The 26,525-nt window shown below is 45.4% G+C and overlaps 1 protein-coding gene across 5 annotated transcripts in view; it reads right to left on the minus strand.

Annotated features, from left to right (window-relative positions):
- The window catches only part of RNF213 (ring finger protein 213), a 218,750-nt gene that overhangs the window by 171,966 nt on the left and 20,259 nt on the right, over positions 1–26,525 (minus strand). For 4 of the 5 annotated variants that reach the window (XM_083181462.1, XM_083181466.1, XM_083181463.1 and 1 more), the window contains 4 exons: positions 21,760–21,893; positions 21,056–21,211; positions 11,546–11,748; positions 4,657–4,937 (listed from right to left, as the gene is read on the minus strand). In XM_083181462.1, coding sequence (XP_083037588.1) covers positions 4,657–4,937; positions 11,546–11,748; positions 21,056–21,211; positions 21,760–21,893 — 774 coding nt within the window. The remainder of the gene's footprint in view (positions 1–4,656; positions 4,938–11,545; positions 11,749–21,055; positions 21,212–21,759; positions 21,894–26,525) is intronic. The other variant, XM_083181465.1, reaches the window with a different exon arrangement.

A 26,525-nucleotide genomic window follows, 5' to 3' on the forward strand; every position in this document is an offset into this window, starting at 1 on the left:
GTACACTGCTAGTAAGGTTTGTTTGGGGGCTGCAGAGCTGCTGAATGATGTCTTTGGGGTACCATGTGGGGTCAATATTGGCATTGTCCCTGTTTTTTTGCCACCACACATCAGGGTGTGGCTCTTAACCTACTGTACACTTGTAGTAAGGTTTGTTTGGGGGCTGCAGGGCTGCTGAATGATGTCTTAGGGGTACCTTGTGGGGTCAATATTGGCATTGTCCCTGTTTTTTTGCCACCACACATCAGGGTGTGGCTCTTAACCTACTGTACACTTGTAGTAAGGTTTGTTTGGGGGCTGCAGGGCTGCTGAATGATGTCTTTGGGGTACCATGTGGGGTCAATATTGGCATTGTCCCTGTTTTTTATCCACCACACATCAGGGTGTGGCTCTTAACCTACTGTACACTTGTAGTAAGGTTTGTTTGGGGGCTGCAGGGCTGCTGAATGATGTCTTTGGGGTACCATGTACCAAATGGTAAAACCAGGTACTGAAGAAATGAACAATAATAATTTATACAAGGAAAAATTTAAAATATTAAGAAGAGCATTTTTTTATAGGCAGACTCAGTGGTGCCACCCCGGATCCCGGGATTTAGGCCTAAAATCGTCAGGATTTGAATCCCGGGATTGAAGGTTTCAATCCCGGGATTTCGGGATTAGTATCCCAGTGCTAAATGTACTTTTGGTACTTATGTAGTATCTGGGCTGCCGATTTTTTTGATTGTATGCCTTAAGTTAAGGCATACAATCAGATGTGATGCGATGCGATATCGCATCGCATACGACCATATCGCATGCGATGCCCCGATTTTTCCATAGGATTCAATGTTAAAATGGACTGAGTCCATTTTAACATGGAATTCAATGGGAAAAAGGGGTCCTTTTCATACCCCTACTATCCAAGTGGGCATGGAGTTGGATATAAACCTGTGGCGAGCGTAGCGAGCCACCGAGCCCGAAGCGTGGCGAGCCCCGCGAGGGGACGGTATTCTGTGGCCGCTCGCCACGCTTCGGGCTCGGTGGCTCGCTACAGGTTTATATCCAACTCCATGCCCACTTGGATAGTAGGGGTATGAAAAGGACCCCTTTTCCCATTGAATTCCATGTTAAAATGGACTCAGTCCATTTTAACATTGAATCCTATAGAAAAATCGGGTCCATCGCATCGCATCGCATGCAATATGGTCGGGTGCGATGCAATGCGATGGACCCGATTTCAAAATCGGCAGCCCAGTTACTACATAAGTACCGTACTTTTTTTTCAAAGCCGGGCAGCGCTGAGCACTTTAGAATGGCTCAGATGCTGCCCGGCTGTCTGCTCCGTACCCCCCCCGGTGGCCGATTGGTCCGCTCTCCGCTGTGTGCAGGTGCTCTGTGATGACAGGCATGACGGCGCCCAGGCTGCGCAGAATGACCCCTGACATCATGCCATGCTGCGCAGCCCGTCCACCGCCATGCCTGGCAGTGCACTAAATTCAGCACAAGCACACAATCGCTCAGCCGCCCGCCCGCCCCGCCGCTGGATGGATGGAGGAACATCGCTCCTGCTGCTGCCTGTCACCACTACCTCTGTAAGTGACAGCGCAGGGCAGGGGGATGGGGAAGAGTGGCGGGCGGGGCGAAGTAAGAGGGCATTAATATTGATATTTGGGGGGCGGGTCATTTTTTTTTTTTTTATTAGGGAGGCCAATCCCGGGATTCCCAGGATTGAGCATTTTTCAATCCCGAATCCCGGGATTGAAAAAATGCCCCGGGATTGGCCTCCCTACTAGCACCCTAAGCAGTTGCCTAAAGTTGCCTAATGGTAGAAACAGCCCTGACTGTGTCCTAAGCAGACCAGGCCCAATATGTAGATCAGGTTAGCATGCGATTTATTTATTAACAGTTACTTATACATCACCAGCATATTTTGTTGTGCTTTACAATTGGGAAGAAAATAGCAAGACTTTAAAATTAGTCTGTGTAATACCAGACAGTGGCACAGAGGTAAGTGGCCCTGAGATGATAATCGGAGTTGTCCGATGGTGACCATCGAAGATGACATGGAGAAGATTATGAGATGTACTGTAAATTAGTAATGTTACTCAGACCAGATACCAATAACACAGGAAATTGAGGAAGATACACCGATGATGACGGTTTGCGATGTTGGTTCACCGGTGGTGACAGATATCGATGAATACCCTATGAATGGTGGCTGGTAGAATAAGATGGTACTGTAGAGTTGAGCAGGTAGGCGATGGTAATAAGCAGTGAGTGATGAAGAGTAAAGTTGCATACAAACTCTACAATTTGTTTGACCAATTTTGTTTATTTTGGCCCTTCTGAACGATATTGGTCAAAATATCTTTCAGTGTTTACGCGACGAACGACAAATGATGATGCGCATACCCGCCAGTTGTTTATAAAGACTGTTCGACAACTGTGCATGCAGCTCAACTGGGATATCTTTCCAAAAAAAGCCTATAAAATGTAGCTAGATCGTTCGTCTTTCGTCAACATCTTTTGTCCAGGACACTGGGTTCAAGGGAAATTGGTCATCAATGTCAAAAAAAAAAAAAAAACAGTACAGTGTGTATGCACCTTAAGCAAATCAAATGAAGGGTGTGTTCATAATGTTGACATTGTTTGAATGTGAACACAGACATGTCAATATGTCTACGTTATGAATGATAGCAAGAACGTCTACAGTACTATTTTACTCTAACTACAGCCTACTTAACTCATACTGTAGCATCATACAGATGTAGCGCCGCTCATTCAGTGCTCACGCTTGCCAGACCACCCCCATTGACGAGCAGATGCTACATCTGACTGGGACGTGCGAGCCTCCCACACGCACGCACGCGCGACCCAGTTTCCTGTCGGCGGTGGAGTCAAGCAGGGTTAGGGGGGGAGCGGGGAAGTGGGGGAACGGCGGCGGGACCCAGGGGGAGCTCCGTTGTAAGGGGACACGCACGCGTTCCCTTCCGGGGGCTGGCGGATCTACCGCCAACCCCTGCCTGAATGAAGGGTGCGCCATATGTAGCATTATTATGAAAAATATTCATCTTAATCTGCTGCTTCACTATTACAGGATTAAAAGCCTAATTCAGCATATATCTATAATTTAGAGGTTACAGTTGACAGCGAATAAATAGCTGCCGCCCAGTCAGAAAAATACTCTGTGCAAATTTGCAAATAAACTGCAAAAGAATCGCAAACTGCAAACCACTCGAAGCTTCATACGCAAATCCTGAAACATCGAAGAGACATTGCCATCTGTGCAAATCTGAGGCTGCCACTAATTTGCAACAGACCGAGAACGGGGGTGTGGATCATTAGGTAAATTAAACTAAGGTCGACATGCATTAGGTTGACCACTGAAGGTCAACAGGCACTACAGTAGGTCGACAGGATCATACGGTTGACACAAGCATTAGGTCGACATTGGGAAGTTCAACATGTGTTTTTCACGCAGTCAACATGGGCACCTGAAAAAGTGCACCAAGTCCCCTTGCATGGCTCGCTATGCTTGCCATGATTAGGGTTTGGTTCACTGCTACACATTATATTCTCCTTCCATGTGCTACTGGATGGTAGGGCGTGAAATGCCGCTTTTCGGCACATCAGTTAAGGAAAAACCCATGTCGACCTTTGACTGTTGACCTTCCCAATGTCGACCTAATGATCCAGTTGACCTAAAGCCATGTTGACCTTTTTCATGTGTCGACCTAAGGCCTGTCAACCTTATGACTGTCAACCTAGTGAACGTATACCGAGACAGGCACTGGCCCTCAGAGACCCTCCCCAAAAACGCACTGGCATGCCTGCGCTCTTATGACACATCCAGAAAACGGCATGTTACCACTCCCAAACGCCGGCTTCCTGTCAAACTGCGGCTCCATTGCGTTTATGATCCATATGCATTTTCTGTTGCTAATTCTCCTTGCACATGCAAACAGCACTCATGCGCAGTTGTTCGATAATTGCTCGATTTGTGAATTCTCTACGAAGCAATCCATGCTGAATTAGGCCCTGACACGGCCGTGTGCCACCCCCAAACATTGGCCGTCTATCTGCTGGTAATACCAGCAGATGAGTGGAGGCAGCCAGCGATGATGCAGGAGCGAGCACCAGTGTTCGCCGCTGCCCCGTACACACTGGGCAGCTTTTGAGCTCAAAGTCGCCCAGTGTTTATGGGCATTAACTTTCATGGATTTATTCTGCAGAGCTACAGTATAGTTGGGTGAGGCCAGATAACTGGTGAACAGGCATGCAGCTGAATGCACTGAGCTCCCCTACTGTACATTGTTGCCATCATGACAAGAAACTTTATGGCAATATTTCTTAACAATTTTCGTCAATCAGAATTTGTGTTCCAGCCGTGTCCTCTTACATCCTTGCTGCAGTCACCTTTTTTCTTCTTTCCTGGAAAACACTAACATGTAGCCACGGTCGCACAGAGAATATAGGCATGCAGCATATTATTTTAATCAGCAGTAGCTGCTTGTGTGTCCTGTAAGCGCAACCTTAGAAGAGCTGTCCGGGAACTACAGGCTCACTCCCTCCAGTCGTGGTGCATGGCGTACTGAGAGAAAATGTATGAGGACACATCTATTTTTCCCATTATGGCAAAGCGATCTGACAAAATTCATGAGTAAAATATAAATACCTCAGGAACATCAAATCCATGAGTAGGATTCTGTATTTCAGTATCCTTCAACAAAAGAGAACTTGTAGATGCAATATAAAATTGGTACAGTTGATTAAAAAAACTTGTCAAGTTGATGTCATCACATTTCTCAAGGATACTGAAGATGCCTTTGAGCATGACCTCAGCCGCCTTCTTTTTTGCTTCAGAGAAAGGTGAGAATCGATCGCTCAACGCAGTCTTTATTTTGCTAAAAAATCCACTCTTCTCCTTCATGCAAATATCATCATACTGATGCCACTCTGTGTAGGAAAAAGGAAAAAAAGGGAGTACATGTATTAGACATACAATAATCTTTTTTTTTTTTTTATAACATGATTATCATTAAAATAAAAATATTAGGTCAGTCATTGATAAAGTAAATGCCACCATCATCCAATGGAGAAAACTAACGCACTGATTTCTCCTCATCTACACCACTACTGCGTTTGTCCACAGATCTCTCTCCGTGCAAGACAGAGAAGGACTGTTTGTTCTGCTTCTATCGACACCACCTATAGCATCCCCTGTTGAGTAGATGTTGGCTTCATACAATTTACAAAAGGATGTCCTTCGTGCAGGCCCATAGACGAGGAGTAATGGGTGCACAGAAAAGCCTGAAGAAAGCCTTCTATATTGGCTAGGCCCCATAAGACCCCAAAAATCAATCTGTTATCGATTTGACATGGAGAGCGAGGTTGCAAACGGTCAAACTGGTTATCACTAAAGCATGCAAAGTTAGTGTGCCTTGAGAGTCAAGGTTGGGAATGCCTGCATTAAATGACAACTCAACAGTATGGCCAGAGTGACCACCACCGCTGCCCCTGGATCTCGCATCCTGTAGCAATACCCCCGTAGCTGGTGATTCCAACAAGAAGCCATAAGGTCTATCGGTAGCCTGTCCCAGCATCAGACTAACTGCTGGAACACCTCTGGATGAGGAGCCAATACCTAGGGGTGAAGATTCTAACATGTGAGATAGTCTGGCTACCAGTTGTCAACTACAGGTATAAACAGAGCACTATTTGGTTGGACTTCTGACTGGACTTCCCAGTTCAAAGAACATGTACGTCACTGCTGTGGTAATTTCCAGCTGCACTCAAACTGTTAGTTCCCCGAGAAGATGCAATGCAGCCAGGGGTGCTGCCCTTAGTTCTAGAACGTAGAGCCTCCTGGTGAGACTAGCGACCTTCAACTTGGCTTTCAAAGACCACTGCCCCTTAGCCTCATAAGTTGGTGTCCATTGTCAGGAGAATACAATTCCACATTCTGAACTGGCAACCCGCCATGAGATTGTCACCTGATACCACCAGAACAGGGAGAGGTGGGACCAAGAGGACAACTGAACTATCCTTTGCATCTGAAGGTGGAACCCTAACCACTGAGAACAGAGACAGACACAGAAGGGGAGGAGTGAAACAGAAGGCACTACCCCCACTCCAAAAAAAAAAGTGGCTACAGCCCCAGCTATCCAGCACCTACACATCCCAATAGTGCAACTCACATACCCCACAGCTGAGGCTGATGAATGTTGTAAGCGAGTGATCTCCTCAGGAAGTTGCCTGCAGCACCGCATCTGCGCTAAGAAGATTGTAGGCAGATGCGCGGCGAAAGTGTGCCAGAGAAGAGAGGAAGAGGCCAGGAAGGGTGAATGATGGGTCAGTGCCAACACTACAAGCCATTAACCCACTCTGCTAAAGTAAAAGTGGTAAAAATCCACACCGCTACGGCCTGGCTGCGAATGACATCTACTCAGGCGGGTGGGATAAATTTACCGCTGCCAACAATTTCTGTGCACAATTGGCAGCGGTAAGTATATATAACCAGATCCAGAGATCCTGTGTCCTGTGTCTTCTGACCTGGATACTTGACTGAGTAAACTGTGGCGAGTCCCTCTGACAGTTTCCAAAGTACAGGTAGAGTGCAGCAGCTTTGCAATCTGCCTGTGGAATTCAGTTGGGGGTAAAGAGAAAAAAACAGGTAATGGCTAAAGACAGACAGACTCTATACCCCTGTGGTCACCGGGGTATAGAGGGGGAGGAGCCAGCTTCAATTCTTAAGAATATTTAGTGCCAGGCTCAACTTTTTACTCATGTATACACCGGTGTAACTCTAGTGTCCCTTAGTGGATGAAGGGAAGTAAAAAAAAAAAAAAGAGTTTAATTTTTTTTGGAAGTACAGATGTGTCCTTTCTAACATTGCCGAGCTGTGTATTCATGCAAAGCACGAGAAAATGTGCTCCATACGCATTACATTGTAAAACTGCGAGTGCGAACATACTTGGCCAGTTGCTGCATGGCGTTCCCGTTATGCATGCATTGTGGCACATCCAGATTGCAAATTGAGAACAAGCTTTCCACTAAAATCTATACAATATTAACTGGGGTTTATCTTAATTTCTGTCAATTTCTGCGAGTAGGCTGCATTACCTCTGCAACTGGCACTCCAAACGATTGGGTCAATGAAGTATAAGAGTGAGATCAATAATGCTTGTGTGTGGGTTAGCGAACCGAGCAGAGAAGATCTGATAAAAGCGAAGACTTCTTCACATAACGATCGTCCAGACAAATTAAACTGTTGTAGAACCTCCTCAAGCTTCACCAAGAACAAAATACTTGAACATTTGTACTTTATTTCCACAGACTTGGTTCTCTACATAGATATTTTAAGTTCCCCAAGATTTGCATGCAGATGGGAGCTGAACCTTATAGATATGCTGGTTGACACAGGCAGCATTAATAGACACGTAGCCTCAGAACCAAACTAGGGGCCTTATTTTGGTTCTTTCTGACAAAATCCTTTTTAGATGGACAAAACCATGTGCACTGCAGGGGAGCATATGCAAAATGTGCAGAGAGAGCTAGATTTGGGTGGGGTTTTACTTCAAAGTGAGATCTATATTGAAGTGTAAAAATAAAGCAGCCAGTATTTTCCCTGCACAGAAACAAAATTACTCACCCAAATCTAATTCTCTCTGCACATGTTACATCTGCCCCCCTGCAGTGCACATGGTTTTGGACATCTAAGAAGTATTTTGTCAGAAAGAGTGAACCAAAATAAGGCCCTAGGAGCTCCAGTGCAACCATCTGAAGAGGCATATTCCTCTACTTCGGAGACTGGACAGTACTTCCTCTGTAAAATGTTCCAAGGAAGTTGTACTCCAAAGCTCTTCCAATAAATGACCTAGATTGTAGCGCAGGTTTCCACACCAAAACAAATGTCAAAGTGACTCTGCTGTAGGAAAAACAAGGAAGCATACAATGTCATGGTAGTGACATATCTGAACCTTCATGGGGCCTCAAATCATAGGTTAAGCTGAACATTTCCTGGTGTTAGCAGAACTCCCAATGTTAAATTTTGTCTGGTGAGGACGCTTCTTTTTCCTGCAGGAGGGAACAGATGTAAAATTACAGTTGGGTTAACTGAAGGTCCAGTCTTCTGTATCTTCTTCTATTTTATAAGAGGTTTGCATTGATCCCAGAAGTTGAGACATTCCTGAAGGGATGATTGCAGCCTCCTTATTTTCCTCTACTGCTCTCCTTTGAGACCTTAATTTGGATCTTTGGTCAGAAGGCACAACTCAAACCCTTATACTCATTAGAACAAAAATCCATAACCTGGAAGACCTGGAGCCAAATGTAATAGGGTGAGAGTTTCAGAAAGTGAGAGATTTTGGGAGAGTTTTCCCCTTTTTTTTAAAGCAGCAATCAATTACACTGCAAAACCAGGTTGATTTTGCCATGTAAATGATTGCTGCTTTAAAAAACATGGGAAAACTCTCCCAAAATCTCTCACCCTATTACATTTGGCCCCAGGTTTCTCCTGGTTATCGCCTCAGCAAGGAGGGTTTTATATTTTGCGTCCTTGTCTTCCTGCTGTTCAACAAGGATAGGGTGGTCACACATTCCATCCTACAGTGGTCTTTATTATTCTCATGAAACTGCACATAGTGTTTCAGTCATGAGCAGACTATTCCTCTTACAAAACTCAGATATGGGATTTCCCTAGTGTTCTAGTGTCCCCCATTGGATGAAGGAGAAATGGGAAGCTTTGTACTGATGTACATCCTTTTCTAGGATTCCTTTGTAGACTGTGTTTGCCTCCTCCCCCCGATATCCTTACGTTAATTTATTATTTTAATTTTGTTCTCTCTCCTGATGTTCTGAATCATGACAATTTGTTCTTGGAAAGGAAGAAAAGGCTTTAAAGCCCCCCCCCCCCCCCATCTTCTAGTGTGAGACAAGACCTCACATGTGATACCCCATCAAATCACCTGGCAGCTCCCGGTCAGCTGAATCGAATAAGACACATCATATGTGGTGCTTTTTTTATAAGATGTATCATATGCGATCCCAGCAGGGGCTACAGGCTGCGATAAATAGTCATGGCAGCCCGTCTGATCTGTGATTGCGATGTGAAGCACACGGAAACGAGCCTTGCAATCGCCGGAAAGGGACCTGCAATATGACACTTATGATGCAACAATGTGTCCGAATCATATGAAAAGTGCCCATATCGCACTAGTGAATGAGGGCCTTAACTTAAGTACAAAAATCCCTATTTGTCTTGTGCATCTTATACCCCTTTTAGACATACTACCTGGGATTTTGTCCAGGTTTACCCAGGTCACTCCCGGGATTTTAGTAACAGACCCCCTTTCACACTACACCTCAAATCCGGGAAAAACCTGGGTATACCCCTTTCACACATAAGCCAGGCTTTTCAAGCATTTCAGTGTTTCATCATTAAAATGGGACACACCCCGGCAGCAAAAAAAAAGCAACATCACATGTTTAAAACTGAAAAACCCGGGTAAACCCATTCAGACATAAGCCGGGTATTATACCCAGGAGTTTAATACCGGGGAAAACCCTGGTCAATTACAGGTGCTCAGTATCCGGGAGTGAAATCCCGGGTATACCCTTTCAGACATACGCTAGTCCCGGGTTTGGGCGCGTTCATGTGAAAAAACGGGATTTTCGTGTATGTCTGAAAGGGGTATTAACCGCACTGGTAATGACAGCTGTGTGTGCAACTCATACCTGAGCAAAATGACAAAAGACAAAGGTTCAATCTCAGTGAGCAGCGCCACATATTGTAGTACTTAATCTGACTTTATACAGATACCTCTGAAAGCCGAGAAAGGCAGATTTACTGCTACCTTAGCAGCACCAAACAGCGCAAAAAAGATAGGTGTTTTAGTTCAATGGTCAATCCTTTCCTGGCTGTCAGGGAGAAGTTACTATTAACAACAACAGCAATATGAGTAACTGGTTAACTGTATAAGCCCAAGGTAGTAGTGACAATACTGAAGAACGCAAGATAATTAGAGATACTATCCACTTAGCATATGACTTAGTAGTCCAAATAGTAGATTTGTTTTAATATTTCAAATATCTCTTTTATCAATTGTCCACTAGAAGACAACACTCTTTGAACACTGATGATTTCACTATATTCATTATTAACCCTTTGAGTGACAAGTGAATTTGTGAAAATTGCTAAGCAAACATTTTTATTCATCATAATGACCTGTAATGTTTACCTTACATAAAGGAATATAATCTTTTTTTTTTTGGTACTTGTGTATTTTGGCGGCGCCCGTCGCGGGCATCGTGTGCCTTAACTTTAAGGCACACGACGCGACGCGATGGACGCGATTTCTCCATAGGCTTCAATGTTAAAATATTTTTAACATTGAACCCGATGGAGAAATCGGGTCCATCGCGTCGCGTCGCGTCGTGTGCCTTAAAGTTAAGGCACACGACGCAACCGACGCGACCGACGCGATTTCTCCATAGGCTTCAATGTTAAAATATTTTTAACATTGAAATACTGTTGGTCGCGTCGGACTTGTGCCATTATAATGGCACAAGATCAAATGTAGTTGATAAAGTCCATCTAACATAGAAAACGGTACGCGTCCTACGACCTTTTCATACCCCTACTATCCACGTCGGCGTGGAGTTGAGAATAGAAAGTGTGGCGAGCGCAGCGAGCCACCGTGCCCGAAGCGTGGCGAGCGCAGCGAGCCCCGCGAGGGGACGCGGATACCTTCACAGGTATCCGCGTCCCCACGCGGGCTTCACAGGTGTCCGCGTCCGCTCGCCACGCTTCGGGCTCGGTAGCTCGCTGCGCTCGACACACTTTCTATTCTCAACCCCACGCCGACGTGGATAGTAGGGGTATGAAAAGGTCGGGTTGACGTCAATACTGGGGTGCCGCTCACAATGGGGGGGGCAGTTATATTTGGACATGACGGGGACATATACAATGAGAAATGGGCCATATTGGCCCATTTCCCATTTTATTCCATGTAAAATGGACTTTATCAAGTCCATCTTATCTTGTGCCATTATAATGGCACAATACCGACGCGACCGACACGATTTTAATGTTTAAATATTTTAACATTGAAGCCTATGGAGAAATCGGGTCCATCGCGTCGGTCGCGTCGTGTGCCATGTTAATGCACACGACGCGATGGACGCGATGGACCCGATTTTTCACACACGATGGACGCGATCCTCATCGTGGGCGCCGCCAAAATACACAAGTACCTTTTTTTTTTTTTTTTTTACACATTTTATATTTAAATTTATATAACAAATGTGATCGACGCCAGCATTTTTAGCCGATATTTTGCATCTCTCACAGAGATGTTGGCACTCACAGGGTTAAGAAACTCAAAAATTGCAATTTATTTACATCAAGATATCATAAAAGATCTCCGGTCAAAAATAAACACTAGTTCTAACCAACACAGGTAGCAATTAGGTTAAGTAAGAGTAGGGATTCATGATAGATGTCTGCATTGCCAAACACTATCAAAACTGGCTGGGTATAGAAGGAAATGTTACAATGGTCTCACCTCTTCCATAGGTATACTTTGAAGGAATATACAGGCGACGGTTGATCGGTGATTTTCCTTGTGTAGCGACATTATAAATGTACTCGAATTTTGGCTTTTCATTTTTCCGCAAAACTACATATTTGTAAGGGATGTTACTGTCCAGGCTGTCCTTAGAAATGTATGTTTGTCCTTCATACAGGAATCCAAGGTCATGGACTTCTCTTTAAAACAAGAATAGCATAAATGAAATTACAATCATTGAGGTGAGGTGTGTGTGTGTGTGTGTGTGTGGGGGGGGGGGGGGGGGGGGGGGGTAATTCAGTTAAGGGCCATACACTATAGAAGATATTGTGCAATATATCTTTCAGTAAGCTCTTCATGAACTATATTGTGCACAATATATTTTACTGTGTATGCTCAATATTGTTAACAATTAACGATATGGATATCTTCTGTACATGCAGCTCAATCTGCCCAACATTACTCATGGCATTTGTACACATCATTCAGTGTGGATGGATGACAAACGACATGAGCGATTTTTTTCTGTAGCCGCATCCTCCCCTCACCTCCCGCTCACCTCCACCCTCCTCCCAGCGCCAGTAAAACCAGTGGCGTAACAAGATACAGGTAGGCCCCATAGCAAAAGTTTGTAAGTTCCCCTATTTAGCACCTAATGCTGAAAAGTGTATACAGCACATAATACTTTGAAAGGCAAAGTGGGCCCCTCTCAGCTCTGGGCCCCATAGCAGCTGTACCCCCTGCACCTATGGTAGTTACGCCCTTGAGTGAAACTGAAAGCAGCATTCATCACAGCAAGCTCCTTCCTGCCAGCTATTGGTAAGAATAAAGTACATTAAAGGGGTTGGGATCATTTGGTCTACAGCATGATGGTCGACAGTCATTAGGGCAACACCATTAGGTCAACATGGGAAAAGGTCGACATGGGAAAAGGTTGAAAGGCCATTAGTTCGACAGATCATTAGGTCGACATGGGCTTTTTCACAGTTTTTTTACCCGAATGTCAACACAGTCGACATGGACACATTTTAAAGTGCACCGCATCCCCTCGCATCGCTCGCCATCCTTCAGGCAAAGTGCCACGCTACGCTCAGCACACTATTTTATTTTCCCATCATGCCCTAGTGAATGGTAGGGCATGAAATACCGCCTGTCAGCTCAAAAAAACAGTGAAAACCCCCGGGTCGACCTTTTGACTGTCGACCTAGACACTGTCGAACTAATGACCTGTCGAACTAATGACCTTTCGACCTAGACCCATGTTGACCTTTTCCCATGTCAACCTAGACCAGGGCTGGGCAACACCGGCCCTCCAGATGTTAGTGAACTACACATCCCAGGATGCTTTGCATTAGTTTTGCTATGTGGTCATGCTGAAACTGATGCAAGGCATGCTGGGATGTGTAGTTCATCAACATCTGGAGGGCCGGTGTTGCCCAGCCCTGACCTAGACCCATGTTGACCATCATGCTGTAGACCAAATGACTGCATCGCCATTAAAGTCCATTGACCACCGATGTTTACTTAAGTACCTAAAGAGCACTGGCCACCAATGTTTACCAAGAGCATGCCCACCAATGTGTACATGCAGGAGCAGGCATGGTACACACTGCCCACCAAATTTCATCGCCCATTATTTAAATATACCGTCACTGAACAATTTTCGCTACTGTTTTTCATCTCATAAAATCATTCAGTGTGTATGCACAATGGGGGTTATTCTGGTTCATTCGCAAAGGCACATTCACTCTCTAATGGACAAACCCATGTGCACTGCAGGTGTGGAAGATGTAACATGTGCAGAAAGAGTTAGATTTGGGTGAGTTATTTTTCTGTGCTGGGTAAATACTGACTGCTTTATTTTGATACAGCAATATAAATATCAGTTTGCAGTAAAACCCCACCCAAATGTAACTCTCTCTGCACACGTTACATCAGCCGCCCTTTCAGTGCACATGGTTTTGTCCATTAGAGAGTGAATGTGCCTTTGCGAATGAACCAGAATAATCCCCAAATATCTTTCATGATCAGCTCAAGGGAACTTGTTCACCGATATCATTCATCTTTCATACTGTTTCATTCTAGTGTTCATGGGGCTTTAGGTGCGAATTTGGTTCTGCAAACCGAATTCAATGTGAACTAAATTTGTAATCCAATCCCAAACTCGCATTTCTTTTTCAGTATCAATACAGGTGTATTTTCAAATGTAAAAATTTAGGGTCATATCTGGACACCCCTCTAATGACCAATTAGTCATTTGGAAGTTTTCAAATAGCTTTACTGGCCCAATAACTCCAGTACATATCATTATAGTGGTTTTAAAAAAAGTAATGGACTCAAATTTTTCCTTTGTTTATGTAATCCAAAATTAATTATTTAAATAAAATATTATTGCTTTTTTAAATTAAACTGGCTTCAAATCGGTGTAATGGTTAGCATTACCGCCTCACTGCACTAAGGTCATGGGTTCAATCCCCTCCATGGCCCTAACTGTGCAGAGTTTGTATATTCTCCCCGTGCTTGCGTGGGTTTACTCTGGGTACTCCAGTTTCCTCCCACAATCCAAAAATATACAGGTAGGTTAATTGGCTCCCAACAAATTAACCCTAGAATGTCTGTGTGTGCATGTACTTGTGGTTCCACTTTGGCAGGGACTAGGGTTGCAACCTCTCCCAGATTTCAGCTTCTTTTAGATTTTTAGGTACTGTATTACAGAGACCACGCCCATGTTTGAATAGGCCACGTCCACTTTTCTAGGAGCAAGCGCGGATTAAGATTGGGGGGGGGGAATCTCCAGGAATCGATAATGAGTGAGGTGGCAACCCTAGCAGGGACTGATGTTCATGTTCAAATATTCTCTGTACAGAGCTGCGGAATATGTGTGCGCTATATAAGAATCTGTTAATAAATAAATAAGGCGGCTGGGAGCTTGTAGCAGTATTTGCCAGGCGGCAGGGCGGGAAGCGCTGCTGAATTTGAAAACATATTTTGAAAAGACTGGCCGGACGATTTTTTATACAAGTCCTCCCGGCCAAAGCATTCACCCCCTGCCTGACCGGTCAGCCCAGGCCAGGACCCTGGGGAAGTGGGGACCCCCAATCCAGAGTTAACCCTGCTCAGGCTGAAGCCTGGGGCTTTCCCCAGTGCCTCTGGGCTGTGGGCACGGGCTGTGGGCACGGGCTGAGGCTTTTGTGTAAAAAATAGAAAAAGCTTGTATGTATTGTTGTGGAACTATAAGTCCCAGCAAGGCATCCAGTGGGTTAAAAAACCAAACTGAGTGACCTGACACCAGGACGGACTGGAGGAGCCCCAAAATTAAGGATTCCCTCCCTCAGCCATTCAGGTGCAGGCTTCAGGGAGCTCCGCACCTGACTGGCTGTATGTGGAATCAAGTGGGGTCAACCATATACTTGACTTTGCGGTCAGGATCAATTAGTGGCTCCCTCCATAGGCGGCAATGTGAAAAATTAAACCATGCCGTCTATGGTGGAAACCACTCATAGACGCCTATGTTATTCTCATAACATGGATGTCTATGGAGCCGCGCACAGCCAAGGTGAGGCGCTCCCCCGGAGCCCGAAGGAATCCCTCATTTTGCGGCTCCTCCAGTCTGTCTAGGTGTCGGGTCACTTGGTTTGTTTTTTAAACCCCCCTGGATGCCTACATGGAACGAAGAGGACGTGATCTCTGCCGGAGGACCCTGTGAGTATAATTGCCTTCAACAGGTAGCCATATGGATTATCTTCAGGACCAATGGATGGATATGTGTCAAGGTACAGTAGGTAATTATCAGTATGAATGGGATGTATGTAATAAAGTTATACTTTACTAGGGTGTCAGTGTGTGTTTATTTAACTTCTATCTGACCTGCCCGGCGTTGCCCGGGAAAACCTTGGGGTTTTTTTATTTCCAAAATTGCTAAAAAATGTCATCTTCTGCTGTGCCAAAGACCTAAGATTGTAATTTGTTAAGGCCTCCACCATAATGTTAGAATGTGTGTGTGTGTTGATACTCAGTGACAGCAATGAAATCAGGTGTGGTGGAAACACACTGCTCCTGAGGTGATAGCCTGAGGTGATAGCTTAGTGTGTGTTGATGAATTCCACATCCACTCCTGAGATTTAGCATCTATGACATACCCTCCAACATCTGAGGGTCAGAAATTGGCACAAAATCAGAAAGGGGCGTGGCCACACCTCAATTTCTATACTTTCAATGGTACAGTTTCTAGGGTATGATGTAATTACAGGCGCTGAGGGTGTGGAGACCGGGGTGGGTGTTACTTACCGCACCATAATTAATAAAAAAATTCACTGCTCCCGGCCACTGCTGCTCACCTCACCCCTCCTGCCACAGAGTTGCTGAAGCAGTCTCTGACTTCTGGAGATCTGTAAAGCGCATGCACTGGGCATCTCTACCGAACAGTGGGGCAGCCCATGAGTGCGGGAGTAGGTCTACGGGCCCGGCCACGTGATGTCATGACGCAACGCACGCTACCCAGACCGCAATGCACCACTGGGAATGGATGCAATGGGCCAAATTCTTCCCTACACCCGCAGGCCAATCCACCAATCCAGCCTTCGCAAAACATCAATGGGTGCATTGATAATGTTTGGTCAATGGGCATGAGCGCTGCCTGTATTTGTTTGAATGTAAGAGTGTAAGAAGTTGAAAAATAAGACTGAGATGAAGATGTCACGTTAAAGTGTACAATTTACTAAATAAAGTCTACATAGAAATACAATCACTAAATGAAAGTAGGATTGAAAAATAAGTTCTGAATCAAATTGCTAATTGGATGGGGGTGGGTTGCAAAACAAATCTATAAGTGGGGGTATGGATATTGTGGGCATTATTGGTGCTTGGTACACCTACAGGGGTCCACAATTGATGGAAAATTTTCACTACAGAGTCACCATAGGGAGATTCCCAAGTGGGGTTCAGGTGGTCTTTTAGGGACCCCTATACAATCCCGTAGGTCTCTTCTCCTGGAGCCTATGGTCTCCCTCAGTGATAGATAAAGTTTGGTCGATGGGCATGATTGACTATGTACCAAAAGGGTCTGGGAAACCCTTATGGCAGAGCAGCGCCCAACATCCAACTGACTAACAGGGTGAGTGCAGTGTACCCAGTTTGTATTGATCAACGGGTGCATTGGCCAGGACAAAGATTTCTCAGTGCTGCTGGCCAGGGAGCGCAATGACAGCCTGGAGGACTATAGAGAAGGATATCGGGAAAAAAAGGAAAAAACTGTACATTCGGTAAACTGTAACAGTACAGTCTGTTAAAAAACCGGCAAATTCAGTACAGTTGGAGGGTATGCTATGATGCAATTATTTTTTATATGTTCTGTGTGTTTGTGTTGTACTTTTTGTGTGTGTCTGTTGTACTGTTCTGTGTGTGTGTGTTGTGATGTATGTATCTCTCCAATGCATAAGTGTGTAAGGTGCGCTATGTATATACAGTACGTGTATGTGTGTGTTGTGTCTGTGTAATGTTTAAGGGTGTGTGTTTTTGGGTGTGTGTAGTGAATGTGGGTGTGTGTTAGAGGTATGTTATGTGTGTGTGTTGTGTGTATCGGTCCAGTGTGTATGGTGTGCTATGTATATATGTGTGTGTAGTGTGCTGTGTGTATCTGTGTAATGTTTAAGTGTGTGTGTTCCGTGTGTTGTACTGTATTTGGGTGTGTTGTAGTGAATGTGGGTGTGTGATTTACTGTGAGTGGTGTGTTATGTGTGTGTATCTGTCCAATGTATAAGTGTGTGAGGTGCGCTATGTAAATATGTGTGCGTAGTGTGCTGTGCGTATCCTGGCAATGTTTAAGTGTGCGTGTGTGTGTTTTGTGTGTTTGTTGTACTGTTTTTGGGTGTGTGTTGTAGTGTATGTGGGTTTGTGTTGTGTGTTATATGTTCTGTGTGTGTGCATATGTGTGTATACAATGTGTATATGTATATCCTCAATTATCCTCAATTATTCCTAATTGGGTACTTGTCTCCTAGCACGGCGCCCATCTTATGCCATCGCATACCACTAATTAAGGTATGCGATGGTATGCGATGGGACCCGATTTTCGGGTCCTAAGAGCTGCACTGTACAATTTTAATATTGCGTTGCATCACATGCCATTACTATGGCATGCGATGCAATGCGATTTCTTATTGTACAGGCACCCTGATGGGTGATTACTATGTTAAATGCACCCCCATTGTTAATGGCACCCCTACTATCAACGCGAACAGAAGCGTTACGAGCGCAACGAGCCCGCGAGGGGCGGCAGTACGCGTCCTCCGACCTTTTCATACCCCCACTATCCACGACGGCGTGGAGTTGATTTTATATAGTGTGGCGAGCACAGCGAGCCACCAAGCCCGAAGCATGGCGAGCCCCGCGAGGGGACGTGGAATACATGTGAAGTTATCCACGTCCCCTCGCCACGCTTCGGGCTCGGTGGCTTGCTGCGCTCGCCACACTATATAAAATCAACTCCATGCCGACGTGGATAGTGGGGGTATGAAAAGGTTGGAGGACGCTTACCGCTGCACTTAGGGATGCCAATCCCGGGGCATTTTTTTCAATCCCGGGATCCGGGATTAAAAAATGCTCAATCCCGGGATTCCCGGGATTGGCATCCCTACCTGTGCTGTGCTGCATATTTGTGGATACCCACCCCCACACCGGCCGACCCGCACATTTACTTACATTAGCGGGCGGCCGACCGGGAGTGGGTTCGGAAGTGCACGGTGCCTCCAGGCTCGTGCACCTCCTTCTTAGCAGGCAGGGCAGGCCGGAACGAAGAGGCAGGGCAGGCCGGAAAGGAGGCGGGTGGGCGCGCGTGCTGTGGAGACAAGAGGGGGCGGGCACAGGAGAAGGCTGCGCAGCATGACCTCTACTGTCACGCTACGCTGACTGCACGCAGAGGTCAGGATTCGGGATCGGGCAGCGTCTGAGCGAGTGCTCAGACGCTGCCCGGCATTAGACTGCGCATGCGCAGTCTAATCCCGAAATCCCGGGATTGGATATTCCAATCCCGGGATTGAAATCCCGCACTTTTTGAGGCCAAATCCCGGGATCCCGCCGATCCCGATCCCGGGATTGGCCACCCTAGCTGCACTCTCCATGCTTCAGGTTGGCGTTCATAGTGGCGGTGGCATTAACAATGGGGGTGCATATAACATCGTAATCACCCATCAGGGTGCATGTACAATTAAAAAATCGTTTTGATCGCATCGATTGCATGCGATCTGGTCGCATGCGATGCGATCAAATCGATGGCATAAGATTAAAATCGTGGGTGCCGTGCTAGGAAACAAGTACCGTTTAAAGCCTCCACCATAATGTTAGAATGTGTCATTCATACTCAATGACAGCAATGAAATCAGGCGTGGAGTTGTTCCAGTTTCCCAGATCGTCAATCTTTTTCCCAGATCATTAATCAAGGCAAATTAAACCTTGGTGTTTTTTAAATTTCTTAGTGAAATTTCCCAAAAATGGCTTTGAGGTGCACACCTGCAATGAAACATACACACACACACACACACACACTCTTCAACTTATTATATAGATTTGTATTTGTACTGTTGTGGAACTACGAGTTCCAACGGGCCGAATTAATGACCCGCATGCTGGGACTTGTGATTCTCCTTGTCCCTGCATGCGGTACAGACTTGCTGGGACTCCTAGTTCCACAACAATACATAATAGCTTTTTTCTATTTTTTACACAAAAGCCTCAGCCCGGTGCCCACAGCCCAGAGACACCGGTGACAGCCCCAGGCTTCAGCCTGGGCAGGGTTAACTCTGGATGGGGGGGTCCCCACTTCCCCAGGCAGGGGATGAATGCTTTGGCCGGGGGGACTTGTATAAAAAGTCTCCCTCCGGCTGTGGCATTACCCTGCTAGCTGGTTGGGCCCGGTGCTGGATTCCAAAATACAGGGGACCCCTACTCCACTGTATTTTGGGAACCAGGACTGGCCCTTGAGCCTTGTGCTGGTTTTAAACAATCCAGGGGACCCCTACTTGTTTTGCCACGTGATTATTTTAAAAACCACAACCGGCTCTTTGAGCCCTGGGCTGGTTATAGGGGTAGCACGCAGTTTTTAAAATTAATTATTTTTTATCTATTTTTTTCACTGCAGCCTGCACAGATCTGACTGATCCGTGCAGGCTGACGACTCGTATTTGTATTTAGCGGCCGTATATTCGGCTGCTAAATACAAATACTGCAGAATACGCCCGCATATGCCAAGTATAAATCAGTAAATCTGCCCTATTTATGATTCGTATTTCGGTAAAAATATGACCGTTGGCTGTCATATTCAGTCGTATTAAGAATACGAATACGACTGAGTCGTTTTCGTATCCCTAGTATGTTTCCCCTGATGGCAGGATACACCTTATTGGGTTCACACATTGCGTTTTAACTGCATCCTGCTGTACCTTTTCAGAAAGGGCAGGGTAGCAGGTATTGCGGTACAACCGCACTGTGTACACACATATATTCAAATGTATGTGTTGTACTTGACATCCAGCCATCCTGCTGAAGCTAATGGGTGCAGTTCAGCAGGATACGTGAAAACAGTCGCATAGAATACCATGTGCAGGCTTCCTCCTGCCATACGGGTCTGTTAAACCGCTAAGTGTGGACCAAGCCTTACTTCACCCACTGTATAGTACTGTAAATATTTGTAATGCGTTATACATGATGAAAACAACAATAAGAATAAACAATAAGAATACTTATGGTGTGTACACACGGTACTTTTTGCCTTCCGATGTTGACGATATAGTCAACATCGGATCGGAATCGGATGCAGATCGCAAGGGTTTTAACCCTTCAGATCCCGATCCGATTCCGATGCACGTTCACGTATCGCAAGGCAGAAAGTCTTGTCTGCCTTGACTATATAGCGCAGATCTGCACTATATAGTCAAGATTGTATGCAAATCAAATGTGCCTTCAGATACTATCCACGATCCGATCCGATCGTGGATAGTATCTGAAGGCACATCTGACCGTGTGTACACACCAGTAGCTGCAATCATATATTGGACGATAAAAACAGGTACGTACGTTGGGATGTAATGGAGATGTGTGAGATTCCAGACAATCTCTGGAGTTTTTTAAACGGACAATCATTTACAAGGAAAAACCATGCCTTTTAAATGATTGCCCCTTTAAAAAAAAAAAAAATGCCCATGATAGGCCGGCATCTAGCCAGAACGGTGATCTTGGAGTCCGTTACATCCCACCCATAGAGAAATTTTTGACCAATGGTCCTTATTGGGCTATCGTGCAATAACACATGGGACCCGGAATAACTTCCCAGGCCAATGTGTTAACTCAGCACAAAGTGCTGCTCATCAGGGGTTATGCTTTTCATGCCTGACAAACCCGAAACATAATGCAGGATAAGTGCCATTAATGAAGCTAATTGGATAACCCCCAGTGAACTACATTACCGCTGCTAATAGTATGTCCAGAAGGCTAAAAATACTAAGAACAACTTACTCTTTATAGTGCATGAGACAAACAACATCGTCCCAATCCTTATATCCATGCAGGTTTCCAGCTTTCACTACCACTTTTTCTTCTGGTTTCACATCAAACTCCTTTGACACAATCACATGGAAATATACTGTGATACGATTCGCTGGATCCCGTTTCCTGCAAAAAATCATGAAATGAAAAAGAAATTGGATAAACAAAATAGACATGTACTAACACATTGCGATGTAGTCAGCATGCGGGTGGTCAGTATTCCAAAAGGGGAATCCCGACAGGAAAAACATCAACGTATCCCAACATTGAGTATTAGGATTAGTTTTAGTGTTACGGTTACGCACTGGGAGAGGGGTAATAGGGTTATGTGTGGGTATGGATAATTGGGGTTAGGGTTGGAATGCTCTGTCGAGATTCTGACCGCTGGCATTAAATACTCAACCTAACATATTGTTCATGAGTACAAAACTTTTCCAGAACTGGCTTATACATTTGGGGCAGCACAGAGACGCCCAATGGGTCATTGTCACTGTATGAAATGTAGTAAGACCTGGTAATTACATAACAGGGTAAACAGATTGCTCTGAACTCTGTACATAATACTTGTGTAAAAGAATCTAAAAAGTTACGAAAACACTGAATTTGCCAAAAAATTTCTTCAATGGTTTAAGTCCAGAGGCCACTGATTTTTCTACTTATTATGCATAACATACCCCACATTTTGTCCTTGTTTATTTGCTTTATTGTCCAAAACTTTTTTACTTGAAGCAATATTTTCATCTCCATCTTGTTGATTTTCTTGGCCCATTTTTGCATCTTCATCCTCACTTTTCCTCACTTTATCCTTCTATGACAAATATAAGTCAATGGAAATAAATAGTGATTACTAGTATGTACCAGAGTGAACAGCATTTCTCAAAGCAAACACACACACACATACATACATACATACATACATACATACATACATACATACATACATACATACATACATACATACATACATATATATATATATATATATATATATATATATATATATACACAAACAATGGTTTACCAACAAACAATAGCGCACAATATGACTGCAGCTAAGAAGTATACCCTCGGAGCCTACCAACCTCTTAACAACAATATAAAACAAACAATATTGAAATATACACAGCGCTATGCAAAGCCGTCCACAAAGCCGCACCACCTGCTGGTAATACAAGCAGATGAGCAGATTCCCGGCGATGATGTGGGAGCGCGCAACAGCGCTCACCGCTCATTGCCGGGGCATACACATTGGGCGGCTTTGAGCTGAAAGCCGCTCAAACTTGGTGTTTTGAGCGGCTTTCAGCTCAAAATCACCCAGCGTGTATGGGCCTTAAGCCACAATGCAATGCAATAAATTTGATATAGGACATTTGTGTCGAGCGGAGTCTGTATACTGAGCAGAACAGCACTGGTAGTGGGAAAAAAGCTTCGGCTGTTACAATCAGCACAGTCTCTGCATTACACTGCAACTAAAAAGCATTTTCAACAAAAAAAGGAAGACACAAGAAAAAAAAAATGCCCAACACTAGAAGATCGCCATGCAACCTGGCATGCTAAGAGCCCGTTAGGCATGACTGCAGCAAAGATGTGTTAGGACGTACTGTACCTGTATACACACACCAATATATAACTGTACTCACTCTATGGGCCTTATTCAGATCTGAGCTCAGTACAAATTTGTTTGCATGTGCACTACAGGTGGGGCAGATGTAATATGTATAGAGAGAGTTACATTTGGGTGGGGTGTGCAGAAACTGAAATCTAAAATTACAGTCTAAAAATAATGCATCCAGTATTTACCCTGCACAGAAACAAAATAACTCACACAAATGTAACTCTCTCTGCACATGTTACATCTGCCCCCCTGCAGTGCACATGGTTTTGCCCATTTTCCAAACAAATTTGTACTGAACTCAGATCTGAATAAGGCCCTATGTGAGGGAATTTTTACAATATTCATATACAGATATAGTAATGCATGTGCCACCAGAATAGAGCAGTGGCCTCCAACAATGTAGCCGTGAAAGAACAGATACATAGATAATGAGTGTATGGATCCCGGGGAGAATGCTAACACAGACTTTACAAGTAAATGGCACAGGAGCACCCACCTCCTTGGAGGACACAGTAATGCAAACCAAGCATGTCCCCAAATAAAACTGATGAATTACTGTAGTTTGTACTATAAGGGAATGCAAAGAGAGGCAAGCAGTACCCAGAGACAATAAATACTCTATAAACAGTAATTTGACATCCTCTAAAATAAACTGTAATGCTGGGCATACATTAGGATGACCAGCATCCAATCTGAAAAATCTCAGGATTTCCCTTAACACCCCTGACCAGTGTCGGAACTTACGAGTGGTTGGCCCAGGTGCAAAATGACATTTTTGGGCCCTCCTCTTCCACTCCAAACCAAGTTCACAATATGCCACACAGCAGTGGGTGGCAGAAGTGGGCCCCTTAGTCTTCAGGGGCCCCGGTGCAATGCACCTGCTGCACCAATGGTAGTTCCGCCTCTGCCCCTGACCCCCCCACCACAGGCAGCAACCGGATGCACAAATTTGTGGCATTTTGACACACAATGTGCCAACAATGTACCTATGATGTAACAGGTCTTGACAGATCATATGTGCAGCATGTAAGATCATAGGATCCATCTTAAGACCTGTGCATCGAATTATAATCATACTGAAACACCTCACGATGTGCACAAAAAAATAAAAAAAAAACACACAATACATAACATGAGCCATCAAAATCATGCATTCGGTCCAGAAAACGCTCTAATGTATGGCTAGAATTCGGGGTCAAGTCAATTTACAGGCATGATGTGCATAGAATTCCTATATTATATATAATATGTTCCAGGTATCCCTGGAATCGGGAGCCGGATGATGCTCTGATAGTCGGAATTCCAACGGTCGTTTCTCCGACATCAGAATCCCGACTGCTAAATGCCTGACAGTCGGGATCCCGAATGTCAGGGGCCATTTTCCCTCATGGAGGTCCACAAAACCCATTAAGGCGAGAAAAGAAGAGGTGGTGAGCGCAGTAAGCCACCGAGCCTGCAAGGGTCTCCCATGTGCTCATCCCTGGACTACTGACAGTCGGGATTCCAATGTCACATACAACACCCCTGAAAACGTAGAAAAATAACAGGGCATACTGTTCCTTTGTGGAAGTAAAACAAAAAGCCGCAATGAAAGCGCAATGCAGAATCACTTTCTGGAATGCAACTCGCACCTACCTGAACTGCCTCTAAAGGCGTTATCGAGTGGATGGCAGCGCAATGCATGCGTTTTGTGTGTGATCTGCGGGCAGTACAAAAAGTATGTGCAATGAGCCCGGACCCAAGATCTAAGCCAGCGAGCAATTGTCTGCTACTAGCAGGCCATCCTCTTTTTTTAAATCCGTAGAGGACAAAGAGAGAGTCCAATATCCAAAGAGCCTTCATGTGACCCACATAGATTGGATGGCCTGCTGCCCTTTTCTAAGTCCCTCAGAGAACTTATGGAAAATAACAAGATTGGTGGACACCGCCGAAAAGGTTATGGAATAGCCTAGGGAGACCACATCCCGAACCCATGCCTCTGTTGTGGATTCCCGCCAGACGTCTAAGAACTGCAGCAGGTGACCCCCACCCTGGCTTAGAGTCAGGTCGCCTGGTGGCCCAGGGACGTTTGCCCTTGGTCTTGGAGGACTTGGCGGGCTGGGGTTGATTTCTTGCAAAGGGGTGTCCCCTACCCCTGCCCGTGGAGTAGGGGTGGACGGTAGGAAAGCTGCCTTGGACGCAGCCAACATAACCACAATTTTATCTAGTTCCGACCCAAATAAGAGGGAACCCTCAAAGGGAAGTGCTTCTAGGGTTTTCTTTGAATCAAAGTCCACCTTCCAGGAGCATAACCACAGAGACCGACATGCCGCAACAGCTGAAGCGGACACGTGGGAGGTTAGGGTAGCTGCATCCAGTGCAGCCTCACCCAAATAGAGAGCGGCCTGATGCATGATGTCAATAGTAGGCAACAGGTCATCTGCACTCCCCCCATCTGCAGCAGTAGCTGCGAGGGTGGTAGTCCATTCCACCATGGCCTTAGCCACCGAAGCTGAAGCCAGGGCAGGCCTAGCCACCGCCCCTGAAGTGGTATAAATGAGTTTTAAGAAGTCCCCATACTTCCGGTCTGCTGAGTCCTTAAGGGACGTAGTTGGAATAGGGAGAGTAGAATACAATCTTAGCGACATGTGCGTCCACTCTGGGGGCTGTTTCCCAGTGGACTCTGTCCTCCTGGGGGAGGGGTTAAAAGGGAGGCAAACAGTCTAGAAAGTGTAAACTTCCTATTGGGTATCTCTCAAGCCTCCGAGAGGGTTTCCGCGAAGACCTTAGACTTTTGAAATACTGCCAGGGTCCGCTTAGGGTGTTTAAAAGTAGGACCGGAGGACCTAGTCGATTCAGCGGGGTACTATAAATTTAGGACCTAATTTACCGCTGTAACCAAGGCCTCCACATCAATGTGTGACGAGAAGTCTGTAGGGGTGGTCATCGTCATCATACTTGTCATCTACCAATTGTTCCTCATCCTCATCCTCTGATTCAGTATCCTGATGGAGGAGGGGCAGGAAGGCAGGGGTCGCCTTGACTGGAGCCTTGCAGCTGTCCGTCATTACCTGTAAAGACTTCTGGATACCCTGGACGGAGACAGATAAAGAATACACCCAAGGGGGCTCCACCATAGAGGGGCTAATGGCAAGGATGAGGATGGCCCAACAGGCTGCAGGGGTGGTGCAGATGAGAGCTTATCTAGTAAGGTGCGCAATTAACTGAGTAAGGGACTTAGTAATGAGAGGAGGCCATAGCTGTGGGCTTGTGTATGTAGTCAATTAGGGATAGGCCCGCATTACAGGATGTGCAAGACATTAATGCAGGGGCCCCAGTATCACGAATACTGCTGTTTCTGGAAGACATTTCTAAGTGGTTCTGCTGAGACAGGCAGCTTAATGTGACACAGTTAACATAATATACTTCTGACAGGCAGTGATAGTGTTAAAACAGTACACAATATACAGCAATCGCACATGGCAGACAATGTAAAGAAAAAAATGGCACTCAGCTCCTTTTGCAGCTATGGCTGACTGGAGCATAAAACTCTGTAACCTGTGTCCTTGGCAGAGAGGTACAGTGGGGACTTGCCCAAGTGTCCTGGCAGTGAAGGAGTGAAGCCCTGGGTGGCTGTGAGCTCTCTGTGTCCCTCCACGCGTGCAGCAGGCAGGCAGGAAAGGGTCAGTGGCGAGAACCTGTCTGGGAATGCCGCCTACTGTCCTCGGGGCAGGGGTTGTGTGAGGGGAGCCCACTCCCCCTGCTAGCAAACGGGTGCCAGGGAAGATGACCTCATGCAGTGCTGGAAAAATGGCAGGGATCCAGCGTGCACCGAGCGGCCCCACA

This window comes from Crinia signifera, chromosome 4 (assembly GCF_055691185.1).
Source record: "Crinia signifera chromosome 4, ASM5569118v1, whole genome shotgun sequence".
Lineage (NCBI taxonomy): Eukaryota > Metazoa > Chordata > Amphibia > Anura > Myobatrachidae > Crinia > Crinia signifera.